The sequence below is a fragment of the Dreissena polymorpha genome, chromosome 2 (genome assembly GCF_020536995.1).
Source record: "Dreissena polymorpha isolate Duluth1 chromosome 2, UMN_Dpol_1.0, whole genome shotgun sequence".
Taxonomy (NCBI): domain Eukaryota; kingdom Metazoa; phylum Mollusca; class Bivalvia; order Myida; family Dreissenidae; genus Dreissena; species Dreissena polymorpha.
Window position 1 is genome coordinate 107,925,515 of NC_068356.1, and position 16,279 is coordinate 107,941,793.

The following is a 16,279-nucleotide window of genomic DNA, read 5'->3' on the forward strand; positions in this document are numbered from 1 at the left end:
AAGCCGAATAATATCGAGAGGGTCCGCTATATACGCTGTTTCATCATAAATTTTACACCCTTTCTGTGTTATAAACAAGAGCTGAAATCGTTAGTTTATTAAGATTCATTTATAATAAGCTTTATTGATATGTTTCGTGAACAAAATACTACAATATATTCCATAAAAAATATAATAAGATGGCAAAAGAAATTCAATGGCCGTTTCTAAACAAAAGCATAATCGCCAAGACCGTAGCATCAGTTCAGTGCGTTATGAACGCGCGCTACATTTTCCCGCCTTCATTCCTTAATTACTTTCGTTTTTAAACAATTTTTTTTTCTATCGTATACAGAATTCTATTCTCCTAAGCAAGATGTAATTTTTAAAACTGAACTCCAAATATAAACGCTACAAATTGGTATTAAGTACGAACATGTCAACCATTCTAAAACTCCAAAACGGTATGATATTTGCAAAAGTTAAAGTTATAACTCGCCGGGCTGTCGAAATCAGAAGAAAAACTTAATATATATTGATATATCTGTTTACTACGTAACGTAAGCTTTCTAATGATATATAATTTGTCAAAATCGGCCGAGAAATGAAACTATAATTTAACAAAAGACGTGAGTGGGTACATCAAAATGTATAACCTCGGCGCTTCGCTGTACGCTAATCGTAAAAGATCGATAGCCACAACACGTTAAAACGCGCGGTGGTAAAACATAAAATGTGTATTTCTTGTGTTTAACTCGCTATAAATCCATTAATAACAACGGGAATATACTAAAAGTTATATTTTTTTGAAAGAGGAATTAATAAGCAACAAGATAACGTATAAACCAATAAAATCGGATGAATAGTTTTTGCATAAGATTGAATTTACTACAGTAAGGGTCAAATACTCGATTCATCTCCTGTCAATATACACTCCGTGCTTTCAGTTTGGTATATATCGGAGTTCAATGTCAGAAAAAAAATAAAAATAAAATCTCTACCTACCTACCCACCCAAATTTACCTGGGTCGGGTTATGCCAAACAAACAATTTTTTTAAGGATGGCCTCGGGGAAAGTATGGGATGCTGATAAGAGGATTGGATGGAAATAACAGGCAAAATGATTTACGCTTCTTCGATTCTAGCCACAAAATATCTTTTATCGTCAGAAGCCTATAAAACAAACAAGTTTGAAAGCGTGTTCTTTTTAAATAAGTCTGTTAAAAGAATTTACCTAATGAGAATTTAAGTCACATCAAAGTAACACATTGAGCACAACAGATAACAAAATTAAAATGACAATGCCATATTATATTTATATATCTTACATACAAAAAAGTTTACGAGAAACTTTGTACTCCAAGCACACACAAATCATTTACTATAATAATCTTAATATTATTTGTAAATTCATATTTATTTTAAAGTAAGTATGCATTATACATTTATTATACATTATATTATACATTTATTAGGTCTTATAAACATATCATGTCCCATTACAGTACTTTCACACTGAACAGTTGACACTACATAAGCTCAATACACACTGTTGACCATACATATACACAAAACACATCATTGTCCTTTCATGAACACACTTCACACAATTGACCATACATGAACACAATACATATAGTTGACACTACATGAACACAACTGTTGACTATACATTTACACAAAACACATAATTGATCCTTCATGAACACAATTCACACAATTGACCATACATGAACACAAAACAAACAATTTACCCTGCATGAACACAACCCATACTGTTTATCAATATCCAACAAGCAAACAATACACACTTTTGATCAAACATGACATAATGGTCAAACAATACAATTGGACAAACAATACATAATGCTGACCCTATATGAACACAATATAGCATGTCGACCTTACAGGAACACAATACACACGGTTGAAATACATGTACAAAATACACATACTTGACTCTAACTTTATGACCGAAATACACAGTGTTGACCCTTAATGGACAAAATACACGCAGATAACATAATGAACAATATACACACTGGTAACATTACATGAACACAATACATAAACACAATAGACACTGTTAACCCTGCATGACCGCAATAGGCACTCTTCACCCAACATGAACACAATACACAATGTTGACTACATGAAAAGAAAACACACTGTTGACTCTACATGAACACAATACACACTGTTGACCCAACATGAACTCATTACACACTATTGATCCTACATGAGCACAATACACACCATTAATTCTATATGAGCACAATGAACAGTGTTTAACCTGCATGAACACAATACACAAAGCTGACCCCACATGAACACAATGCATACTGTTGACCATACAATAACACAAATCACATCTTCTAGAGCTGCAACGATTCCATCCGATGCATCCAAAGCCGGTTTAAAATGCGTCGATTCGATTACGATACCAACCCTAATAAATTCAATTCAATTCATTAACATATAGACATAGATACATAAAGTGCGCTGTACTCTGACTATTTTATATGGCAAGGTCTGGTTTTGTCTTTACCTGTAATTACGACGCGTACGATTGATTACTTATTACTTTAGTCATCCAATCAATAAGCGTGTTATGGTCTACTTTCAGAAAAAGCGTTAAAATGAATGAAAAAGTTGTGGGCGACAAATTGAAATTATCAGATGCTCCAAAGAAGCTAAAATCAAAAGTGTGGCAGTATTTTGGGTTTCTGGATGGTAGTCCTCCCGATCAAGCTATCTGTTCTTATTATAATTTATTTATTTTTTATATTATTGTGTAGTCAACACAATCTTCTAGTCAGAAGTTTATTGATATTAAAATTGAGTTCCTTATTTGCTCTTCTTTTTTATGTATTGAAATATTGACATAGTTTGTCAGAAAATTGGCAGTTTCTTGCTAAATATTTCTTACAAATGTTAATTTAACCCACTTTCAACAGTTTTTAAAACAATGTTGAACCAACCAAACTATATCAAACAAACACACAAATGCCCAAGATATCTAGGTATGCAACACATTTAAACATAAATGTTTATTTAGAGGCAGAAGAGTGAATATATGATAAAACTAGGTTGAAAGATAAATTGAATGGAAACAATCAGTATCGGACTATCTGAAATCAAAATTGAATCGAGCTGTTGGTGAATCGTTGCAGCTCTAGCATCTTCCATCCTACATTAACACAATATACCATGTTGACCCTGCATGAACACAACACACCCTGTTGACCCTTCATGGACAAAATACACACTGTTTACCATACATGAAAAATATACACAAAATTGACCCTACATGGGCACAATACACAATGTTGAACCTACGTGAATACAAATTGTTGACACTATATGAACACAATACAGACCATTTACTCAACATGAACACACCATTGATCCTACATAAGCACAATTCACACTGTTGACCCTACATGAAGACAATACACACCTTTGAGAGCAAAATCCTCATTCTTGACCCAACATGAACACAATATGACCATTGAAATAACATTACACAATACACACTGTTGATCCAACATAAACACAATACATATTGTTGAACCAACATGAACACAATACACACTGTTGATCCTACATGAACACAATACACACTGTTGATCCTACATGAGCACAATACACACCATTTATCATATATGAGCACAATACACAAAGTTAACCATTCTTGAACACAAATCACATCTTCGATCCTACATGAGCACAATACACAAAGTTGACCCTACTTGAACACAAATCACACCTTCGATCTAACATCAGCACAATACACAAAGTTGACCCTACATGAACACAAATCACATCTTCGATCCTACATGAACACAATACAGACCATTGACTCAACATGGTCACAACACACACTGTTGACCCTATATAAACAAAACATAAATTGTTGACCCTGCATGAACACAATAAACATTGTTGACCCTTCATGAAAACAATACAACACCTATTCACCCTTCTTGGACAAAATACACAGCATTGACCATACATGAAAACAATAGCCACAATTGACCCTACATGAACACATTACAAAAGTTTGACCCTACATGAGATCAATACACATTGTTGACACTACATAAACACAATAAACACTGTCGACCCTACATGAACACAATATTGTTGACCCTTCATGAAAACAATAAACACTGTTGATCCCACATGAACACAATATCGTTAACCCTTCATGAACGCAATACACACTGTTGCCTCTAGATAAACGCATAACACACTGTTGACCGTTCATGAAAAAAATCAACACTGTTGTCCCTTTATGAACACATTACACACTGTTAACCATACATTAACACAATAGACACTGTGTCCCCAACATGAACACAATTGCAAACTGTTTACCCAACATGGACACAATACACACAGTTGACCCTACTTGAACTCAATACAAACAATTGACCATACAAAACACACCGTTAACCCTACATGATTAAAATACACACTGTTGACCCTAAATGAACAAAACAAACACAATTGACCCTGGCCTACATTAACACCATAAACAATGTTGACCTTACATGAACATAAATCACAACTTCTATTCAACAAAAACACAATACAAACAGTTTACCCCACATGCATACAATACACACTGTTCAACCTACATAAACACATTACACACTGTTGACTCTTCATGTACACAATACACAGTGCTGAACCTACAGAAACACATTACACACAGTTGACCATACATTAACACAAAAGACACTATTAACCCTAAATGGACTTAATACAGACTGTTGACCTTACATGTACAGATTACACATTGTTGATCCAACATGAACACCACACATACTGTTGACCCAATATGAACAAAATACAAACTCTTGACCTTACATGAACACAATACACACTGCTGACCCTACATGAACAAAATACACATATTTGACCCTAGATGAACACAATACGCATGGTTGCTTCTTCATGGTCAAAACACACACTGTTGACCATACATAAAAACACAAAAGACACAATTGACCCTACAAGAACACAATACATGCCATTGCCCATTCATGGACAAAATATACACCCTCGACACTACATGAACACAAAACACACCATTTATCATACATGAACACAATACACACTGTTGACTCCATATGAACACAAAACACACATACCATGTTGACCCTAAATGAAAACAATACACATGTTTGACACTACATAGACACAATACACACCCTTGAACCTACATTTACATAATACAAATAGTTGACCCTACATGAACACGAATCACACCTTCGATTCCATATGAACACAATACACACTGTTGAACCGACATGAACACAATACACACTGCTGACCCCACATCAACACAGTACAAAATGTTGACCCTACATGAACACAATACACACAGTTGACCCCACATGAACACAATACAAACTGCTGACCCTACATGAACAAAATACACAATGTTGACGCCAAATGAACACAATGCAAATTGTTGACCTAATATATGAACAAAATACACATTGTTGACCCTAAATAGAACACAATACACACTGCTAACCCAACATGAACAAAATATACACTGTTTACACTGAATAAACACAATACACACAGGTGACATGAATGCAATACGCAAAGTTGACTCTACATCAACAGAACACACACAGTTGACTCTACATTAACACAATTAAAACTGTTGACCCTATATGAACAAGAGCTCCAAGACAAATGCTCATGGGAAGTATCAAGCCAATCAGTGAATCAGTTGACCAGTTATTGATCAGAAACGATTTCACTCTTAGTGTGACAGTGACCTTGACCTTCGATCTAGTGACCCCAAATCCAATAGGGGTCATCTACAGTCCAAGGCCAATACACATGTGAATTATCAAGCCAATTGGTCAATTCGTTGATGAGTTATTGATCAGAAATGATTTTCACACTTAGTGAGACCTTACCCTTTGACCAGCTGAGCCTAATTCCTGCAGAGGTCATCTACTGTACAAGGCCAATGCACATGTAAAGTATCAACCAATCAGTCAATTCATTAACGAGTTATTGATCAGAAAAGATTTTCACAGTTATTGTGATAGTGACCTTGAATTTGGACCTAGTGACCCCGATTTCAATGGGAGTCATCTACTGTCCAAAGCCGATGCAAATGAGAAGATCAGGCCAATCGGTCAATTTGTTGATGAGTTATTAATCTGAAACGATTTTCACACTCATTGTGATAGTGACCTTGACCTTTGACCTAGTTACCCCAATTTCAATAGGGGTCATCTTCTGTACAAGGCCAATTAACATGTGAAGTATCAAGCCAATCGGTCAATTAGTTGACGATTTAATATACTGCAACAATTTTCCTAATTATTGTGAAAGTGACCTTGACCCTTAACCTAGTGACCCCAATTTCATTAGGGGTCATCTACTGTCCAAGGCCAATGCACATGTAAAGTATCAAGCGAATTTGTCAATTCGTTGACGAGTTATTGATCGGAAACCGACTGACATCCAGACAAACAATATACCCCTCTTCTTCAAGGGGGGCATTACAAAAAACGCACTCAGTTGACCATGCATGAACACAATTAGCAACAGTTTACCAGACATTAATACAATACACACACTTGACCCTAAATAAACACAAGACACACAGTTTACCCTACATGAACAAAATACACACTGTTGATTCTACATGAACACAAAACAAACTGTTCACTAGACACAAACACAATACACACTAGTGACCCTACATAAACACAATACACATAGTTGAGCCAGCATGAACACAACTCCCACCTTTGATCCTACATAACCACAATACACAATGTTGATCCTACATTGTACATGAACAGAATATACACCATTGACCCCACATGACACAATACAAATTGTTGACCCTTCATGAACACCTCACAAACAGTTGACCCTTCATAAACACAATACACACTGTTGACCCTACGTAAACACAATACGAATTGTTAAACCTACTTGAACACAATACAATGTTGACCCTACATGAACACAATACACAATGTTGGCCCTTCATGAACACCATACACACTGTTGACCCCACATGGCACAAAACACACTGTTTACTTTACAAGAACACACACTGTTTACTTTACAAGAACACAATGCACAAAAATGACTACATTTACACAATACACAAAGTTGACCCCTAATGAACACAATACACATTGTTGACCCTACATGGGAAACAATACACACTGTTAACCAAACATGAACAAAATACACACTGTTGACCCTACATAAATGTAATACACAAAGTTGGCCATGCATGAATACAATACACACAGTTGACCCTACGTAAACACAATACACACTGTTTACCCTACGTAAACACAATACAAATTGCTAAACCTACATGAATGCAATACAGTGTTGACCCTACATGAACACAATACACACTGTTGACCCTTCATAAACACAATAAACTCAGTTGACCCAACATTAACACAGTGCACACTGTTGACCCCACATAAACACAGTTGACCCTATATGAACATATTGCACACAGTTCACCCAATATGAACACAATACACACTGTTGACCCTACATTAACACAGTACACACAGTTGACTCTACATGAACTAAATACACACTGTTGACGCTACATGAACTCAATACACACTGTTGACCCTACATTAACACAAAACACACACGCTGCATAAACGAAATACACAATGTTGACTCTTCATTAACACAATACACACTGTTGACACTGCATTAACACAATACACACAGTGACCCTACATTAACACAATACACACAGTTGACCCTACATTAACACAATACACACTGTTGACTCCACATTAACAGAGTACAAACAGTTTACCCTACAATAACACAATACACACAGTCTATACTACATGAACACAATACACAAATTTGACCCTACATGAACACAATACACAAATTTGACCCTACATGAACATAAGACATACAGTTGACCTTACATTAGCATAAGACATACAGTTGGCCCTACATGAACACAATACGTACAGTTGACCCTACATGAGCTCAATACACACTGTTGACCCTACATACACACAGTTGACCCTACATGAGCATAATACACACTGTTCACCAAACATGAACACAATACCGGTACACACTGCTGACCAACATTAGCACAATACATACAGTTGACCCTACATAAGCACAATACACACCACTTTTAGCTGCTCTCGAAGACCCTTGGACATCTTGTGATGAGCCTGACCGACTAGCCAGAAGTAATACATCAGCATGCTAAAATACATCAATAATTTGATATAAAACAATATCATGTATTAAACAATCCCATATCAAGTAAAAAAGAACTAAATGTATAAACATCTTTGTTTTGTTAGTGCTATACAATGGACCACAAATATTCATATGAATGTTCACTTATGTTCGACATTTCCAACATATATCGGTTTAAAGTAATAACATTCAGTATTTGATACAAATAGTTTCACAATAAAATACAACAGGGCTACTAATACACAATTTGATTTTAAATCATGTCAGTAGAGTAAATTAAAATAAGAGAAAGACGCAAAAGTTCATAGTATTGAAAGCATGGCTAAAAGAAAGAAATGACGTAAATGTGAACATGATGACATTAATGTAAAACACACAATACACTTCCAACGGTGGTGAACGACATAGGAATTATTTCTATTTCATACAAAATATGAAGTTTTTAATATCACTTTTACTGCTATAGGTTTTTTACCAATAAATGTACAATCAAATTTAAGTTAAAGGAAATTGTATAATTGCATGTCTTATATGCATTTCAAAACTTCATATTTTAACTTTAGTTTTATGCATTCTAATAAAAATTCATGTCAACTATCACTTACTTTATATTTAACAGCTTAACATGAGTAGTTTTTGCATGGACATGCTCATAATTTTCATGATTATAAAACATCTTTAGAGTGCCCAGTTTTGGCAACACTACAATAAGTCTGCATACAGAAGAGTTACCATAGCAGCAGCCCCATGACTGCCATGAAGCCTGCAGTGCCCATAAAGTAGAAAGTGCTCCGGGCCTTAGACGGCCACTCATCCACCATGTTGGACACCACATCAAACATGATGTAGTTGTCACGGGAATACACACGGAACGGGCCGCAGCCTTGGGACGGATGTAACCTGCAAAACATTTAAGGTACTTTAGCAATGACAATCTAACTTTATAACAGCACCTGTCATCTTACAAAGGCTGTTATCTACCAAGTATTTGTGGTAAGATTTTGCTTGTTAATAAAAGATCTGAAACATCAACTCAACAAGTGCTGGTTGGATAAAAATTATTTGCCAAGCAATTTTAAGATGTATAAAAAAAATTGAAGACTGGGTGGAAATCAGTCATAAAAACACTAAAAAGGCCAATTATTGACAATTTTTTGGTTCCTAAAACCCTATATTTTGGTCATTTATCTAATAACTTAAGTATTATAACCTAAAACAATATTCTGGATTTTTTACTTATGCCCTGACTATACTAGTGACTGGAATAATATAATAACATGGCGGCCATGTATGTGATGGAAATGATGTACAGAGGCGTAGCTAGCATTTTTTTTGCTGTAGGCCCGGATATGATACATAAAAACAGGGGTCCGGGGGTCCTCCCCCTGAACATTTTAAAATCCTATAACGCCTGTGGTGAGATTTAAAGCATATCTAGACAAATAATACGATAATAAAATATAAGACTTTGGCCTGTTTTTCTTTGATATTTTATTGTTTAATCGCAATGTCAGAGAACTAAATTGTACTGTATTATCTTTATACCAGAGAACTAAATTTTAAAACAATATGGAACAGAGAAACATTTAACAGTGTAACACTCCACTTATTCACAAGTCAAGCCATGGGAATTCTTTCCAATAATACTGTCTGCATGTCTATAACGGCACATTTTTGTTCAGCAACAATGGACCGAACCGACCCGGATTCAGTCAATGGATCGGGATACAAGGGCAAGTGTTCCATTTTAATTTTCCGCGATCATAAACATTATTCGGAATGTTTCTTAAAAATCCAACGATAATCGATTACAACTTACTGTAGTGTTGAAAGAGAGACAAGTAGATCTACATGTAGACTATGTAAGTGTTATGCACCCCACATAAAATATGATTTTATGAAATTGTTATAAGAGTTAAAATATTATTATTAATAAAATAATACAATTTATTTGCATATTTTACATTCTTTGTTAATTTAGGATTGTTACAACTAAAATTTGCATTGTTACATGTTTATTTGTTATTTCCAGACAAATAAGGGTCTTTTGTTTGGTAATTTTGCATTGTTACTCCCAAGACAAAAAAGTGTAATTTACAAACACAGACCATTATTTAAAATTGTTCATTGTACCTTAAGTATTCACCTTAGGCCAGTTGAAGACTGACCATATCTTTGAATTGTCATTTTTATTACCACAATATGTCTTTCACAATAGAACATAAAAATTACCTTCTGCACAAATTCCCTTTGGCAAATATTTATGTGTAGATTTATGTTCTTAAAAAGGTACAATTGTCACTTCATGTCATAGTGTCATTTTGACATCTGGGAGAAAACTTGGTATAAAAGGCAGCGCAAAGTACAAGAGGCGATCATATATATTGCTGAATAAAACTCTGACTTTATTCCATTGTTTTCTCTCCAGGTAAGACATTTTGTATTATTGTTGTTTAAAATATAATAACATTTCTATCATTATTGTTTAAATGTTATATGCTTGTTCTTCTATTTGGCAGTGTTATACTTATGCAAAGAAATTTCAGTGCGTATTTATTTGTAAGTTAATTAACAAAATTAACAATTGGACATATAACATTTTCACTGTTCATTTATGTTACTCTTTTTTTGAATACTTGTTCATGTTATTTAAAGTTCATATTTAGATTGCAAATAGAATATACAGCAACTATACTATTTTCAAAATATATTAATGTTGGTGTCTGCAATTATTGTATCTGTAATATAAAGTTACTTCTCACAGCAAAGTGAGTTCTCACCATAAAAGCTAATTTTCCCTAAAATGTATAATTATTATGAGAAAATGTTAAATTACTAGAAATAGAATACATATTGATTTATGTTGATTCTGTGTACTTGTTATATACAGAAATCATATATATTGCTGAATAAAACTCTGACTTTATTCCATTGTTTTCTCTCCAGTGTATCACTCACACAGCACCTCCTTATACAGCAAACACGTCGCAGCATAAAATAAACTTGTAACAGCAAGTCACATGAAAAGAAGTGAGGTAGAATCTATGCACATAGAAAGAAGTAGAGTTGATAATTGGGAAGATATATCCTTTTAACACGACCAGAATCCATTGTCTGAGGATTATGTCAATATGAAATGCAGACTTCTAACACCTCACCCCCTCAGGGTCAACATTTTAATGCGTTTTTCGAAGTTGAAGCATTTTTATTGTTTACATGTCTAAAAAAAAAAGTAAAGGCCCGGGCCTGCTGTGACTAATAGCAGCTATGCCCCTGATGTGTCTGCTTAAGTGACTTTCATATAGGAGATCTGTATGTGTTTCTGCTTTACATGCTAACAATGCAGGTAAAGGAAATCATGGCTCCATCCAAAAAAAGTATGTAATAATTTGTCCACTTCAGTGATGAAAATGTATGTGATAGGAATGATGTATCTACTTATGTGCCACCCATGTATGTGATGGGAATGATGTATCTACTTATGTAACAACCATGTTTTTGATGGGAATGAAGTATTTACTTAAGTGCTCACCATATATAAGATAGGAATGATGTATCCATTTATGTACCAACCATGTATGTGATATGAATAATGTATCTACTTATGTGCCATCCATGTATGTGATAGAAATGATGTATCTACTTATGCGCCACCCATGTAGGTGATATGAATCATGTATCTACTTATGTGCAAACCATGTATGTCATAGTAATAATGTATCTACTTATGTGCCATCCATGTATGTGATAGTAATGATGTATCTACTTATCTGCTGCCCATGTATGTGATAGGAATGATGTATTTACTTATGTGCTGACCATGTATGTGATAGGAATGATGTATCTACTTATGTACTAACCATGTATGTGACAGGAATGATGTATCTACGTATGTGCCACCCATATATGTAATAGGAATGATGCATATACTTATGTGCCAATCATGTATGTGATAGGAATGATGTATCTACTTGAGAGCCACCCATGTATGTGATATCAATAATATATCTACTTGAGTGCCACCCATGTATGTAATGGGAATGATGTATCTACTTATGTGCCACCCCTGTATGTGATGGGAATGATGTATCTACTTATGTACTAACCATGTATGTGATAGGAATGATGTATCTACGTATGTGCCACCCATATATGTAATAGGAATGATGCATCTACTTATGTGCCAATCATGTATGTGATAGGAATGATGTATCTACTTGAGAGCCACCCATGTATGTGATATCAATAATATATCTACTTGAGTGCCACCCATGTATGTAATGGGAATGATGTATCTACTTATGTGCCACCCATGTATGTGATGGGAATGATGTATCTTCTTGAGTGCCACCCATGTATGTGATGGGAATGATGTTTCTACTTATGTGCCAATCATGCATGTGATAGGAATGATGTATCTACTTATGTGCCACCCAGTTATGTGATAGGCATGATGTATCTACTTATGTGCCACCCAGTTATGTGATAGACATGATGTATCTACTTATGTGCCAATCATGCATGTGAGAGGAATTATGTATCTACTTATGTGCCACCTATGTATGTGATAGGAATGATGTATCTACTTATGTACCAACCATGTATGTGATAGGAATGATGTTTCTACTTGTGCCAATCATGCATGTGATAGGAATGATGTTTCTACTTATTTGCCAATCATGCATGTGATTGGAATAATGTATCTACTTATGTACCAACCATGTATGTGATAGTAATGATGTATTAACTTATGTACCATCCATGTACGTGATAGTAATGATGTATCTACTTATGTACCACCCATGTATGTGAGAGTAATGATGTATCTACTTATGTGCCAACCATGTATGTGATAGGAATGATGTATCTACTTATGTGCCAACCATGTATGTCATAGTAATAATGTATCTACTTATGTGCCAACCATGTACGTGATAGTAATGATGTATCTACTTATCTGCTGCCCATGTATGTGATAGGAATGATGTATTTACTTATGTACTAACCATGTATGTGATAGGAATGATGTATCTATGTATGTGCCACCCATGTATGTAATAGGAATGATGCATCTACTTATGTGCCAATCATGTATGTGATAGGAATGATGTATCTACTTGAGAGCCACCCATGTATGTGATATCAATAATATATCTACTTGAGTGCCACCCATGTATGTAATGGGAATGATGTATATACTTATGTGCCACCCATGTATGTGATGGGAATGATGTATCTTCTTGAGTGCAACCCATGTATGTAATGGGAATGATGTATCTACTTATGGGCCACCCCTGTTTGTGATGGGAATGATGTATCTACTTGAGTGCAAGCCATGTATGTAATGGGAATGATGTATCTACTTATGTGCCACCCCTGTATGTGATGGGAATGATGTATATACTTATGTGCCACCCATGTATGTGATGGGAATGATGTATCTTCTTGAGTGCCACCCATGTATGTAATGGGAATGATGTATCTACTTATGTGCCACCCATGTATGTGATGGGAATGATGTATTTACTTATGTCCCGACCATGTATGTGTTAGGAATGATGTTTCTACTTATTTGCCAATCATGCATGTGATAGGAATAATGTATCTACTTATGTACCAACCATGTATGTGATAGTAATGATGTATTTACTTATGTACCACCCATGTACGTGAAAGTAATGATGTATCTACTTATGTAACAACCATGTATGTGAGAGTAATGATGTATCTACTTATGTTCCAACCATGTATGTGATAGGAATCATGTATCTACTTATGTGTCATCCATGTATGTGATAGGAATGATGTATCTACTTATGTGCCAACCATGTATGTCATAGTAATAATGTATCTACTTATGTGCCAACAATGTATGTGATAGTAATGATGTATCTACTTATCTGCTGCCCATGTATGTGATAGGAATGATGTATTTACTTATGTACTAACCATGTATGTGATAGGAATGATGTATCTACGTATGTGCCACCCATGTATGTAATAGGAATGATGCATCTACTTATGTGCCAATCATGTATGTGATAGGAATGATGTATCTACTTTAGAGCCACCCATGTATGTGATATCAATAATATATCTACTTGAGTGCCACCCATGTATGTAATGGGAATGATGTATAAACTTATGTGCCACCCATGTATGTGATGGGAATGATGTATCTTCTTGAGTGCCACCCATGTATGTAATGGGAATGATGTATCTACTTATGTGCCACCCCTGTTTGTGATGGGAATGATGTATCTACTTGAGTGCAAGCCATGTATGTAATGGGAATGATGTATCTACTTATGTGCCACCCCTGTATGTGATGGGAATGATGTATATACTTATGTGCCACCCATGTATGTGATGGGAATGATGTATCTTCTTGAGTGCCACCCATGTATGTAATGGGAATGATGTATCTACTTATGTGCCACCCATGTATGTGATGGGAATGATGTATCTTCTTGAGTGCCAACCATGTTTGTAATGGGAATGATGTATCTACTTATGTGCCACCCCTGTATGTGATGGGAATGATGTATCTACTTGAGTGCAAGCCATGTATGTGATAGGAATGATGTATCTACTTATGTGCCACCCCTGTATGTGATGGGAATAATGTATCTACTTATGTGCCACCCATGTATGTGATGGGAATTATGTATCTTCTTATGTGCCAATCATGCATGTGGTGGAAATGATGTATCTACTTGAGTGCCAACCATGTATGTGATAGGAAAGATGCATCTACTTATGTGCCAACCACGTATGTGATAGGGATGATGTATCTACTTAAGTGCCACCCATGGATGTGATAGGAATGATGTATCTACTTATGTGCCAATCATGCAAGTGGTGGGAATGATGTATCTACTTATGGTCCAACCATGTATGTGATAGGAATGTTGTATCTACTTATGTGCAACCCATATATGTAATAGGAATGATGTATTTACTTATGTGCCAATCATGCATGTGATAGAAATGATGTATCTACTTATGTACCAACCATTTATGTGATAGGAATGATGTATCTACTTGAGAGCCACCCATGTATGTGATATCAATAATATATCTATTTGAGTGCCACCCATGTATGTAATGGGAATGATGTATATACTTATGTGCCACCCATGTATGTGATGGGAATGATGTATCTTCTTGAGTGCCACCCATGTATGTAATGGGAACGATGTATCTACTTATGTGCCACCCCTGTATGTGATGGGAATGATGTATCTACTTGAGTGCCACCCATGTATGTGATAGAAATGATGTATCTACTTATGTGCCACCCATGTATGTGATAGGAATGATGTATCTACTTATGTGCCACCCATGTGTGTGATAGGAATTATGTATCTACTTATGTACCAACCATGTATGTGATAGTAATGATGTATCCACTTATGTACCAACCATGTATGTGATAGGAATGATGTATCTACTTATGTGCCACCCATGTATGTGATATGAATCATGTATCTACTTATGTGCCACCCATGTATGTGATAGTAATGATGTATCTACTTATGTACCAACCATGTATGTGATATCAATAATATATCTACTTATGTGCCAACCATGTATGTGATAGGAATGATGTATCTTCTTATGTACCAACCATGTATGTGAAAGGAATGATGTATCTACTTATGTGCCAACCATGTATGTGATAGGAATGATGTATCTACTTATGTGCCAACCATGTATGTGATAGGAATGATGTTTCTAGTTATGTGCCAATCATGCATGTGATAGGAATTATGCATTTACTTATGTACCACCCATTTATGGGATAGTAATGATGTATCTACTTATGTACCACCCATGTATGTGATAGTAATGATGTATCTACTTATGTGCCAACCAGGTATGTGATAGGAATGATGTTTCTACTTATGTGCCAATCATGCATGTGATAGGAATGATGTATCTACTTATGTACCAACCATGTATTAGATAGTAATGATGTATCTACTTATGTACCACCCATGTACAGTAGAATTGCAATAACTCGAGCTGTCGATTT

The 16,279-nt window shown here is 35.3% G+C and overlaps 1 protein-coding gene across 5 annotated transcripts in view; it reads right to left on the bottom strand.

The window, feature by feature from the left end:
• Nucleotides 1-16,279, bottom strand: part of LOC127868401 (transmembrane channel-like protein 7) — a 101,623-nt gene that overhangs the window by 13,957 nt on the left and 71,387 nt on the right. For 4 of the 5 annotated variants that reach the window (XR_008044110.1, XM_052410160.1, XM_052410161.1 and 1 more), the window contains 2 exons: nucleotides 8,974-9,141; nucleotides 8,166-8,244 (listed from right to left, as the gene is read on the bottom strand). Coding sequence is in view for 4 of the 5 variants with exons in the window: in XM_052410160.1 (XP_052266120.1) it covers nucleotides 8,166-8,244; nucleotides 8,974-9,141 (247 nt within the window). In the remaining variant the exon portion in view is untranslated. Of the gene's footprint in view, nucleotides 1-1,108; nucleotides 1,153-8,165; nucleotides 8,245-8,973; nucleotides 9,142-16,279 lie in introns of all 5 variants that reach the window. The other variant, XM_052410159.1, reaches the window with a different exon arrangement.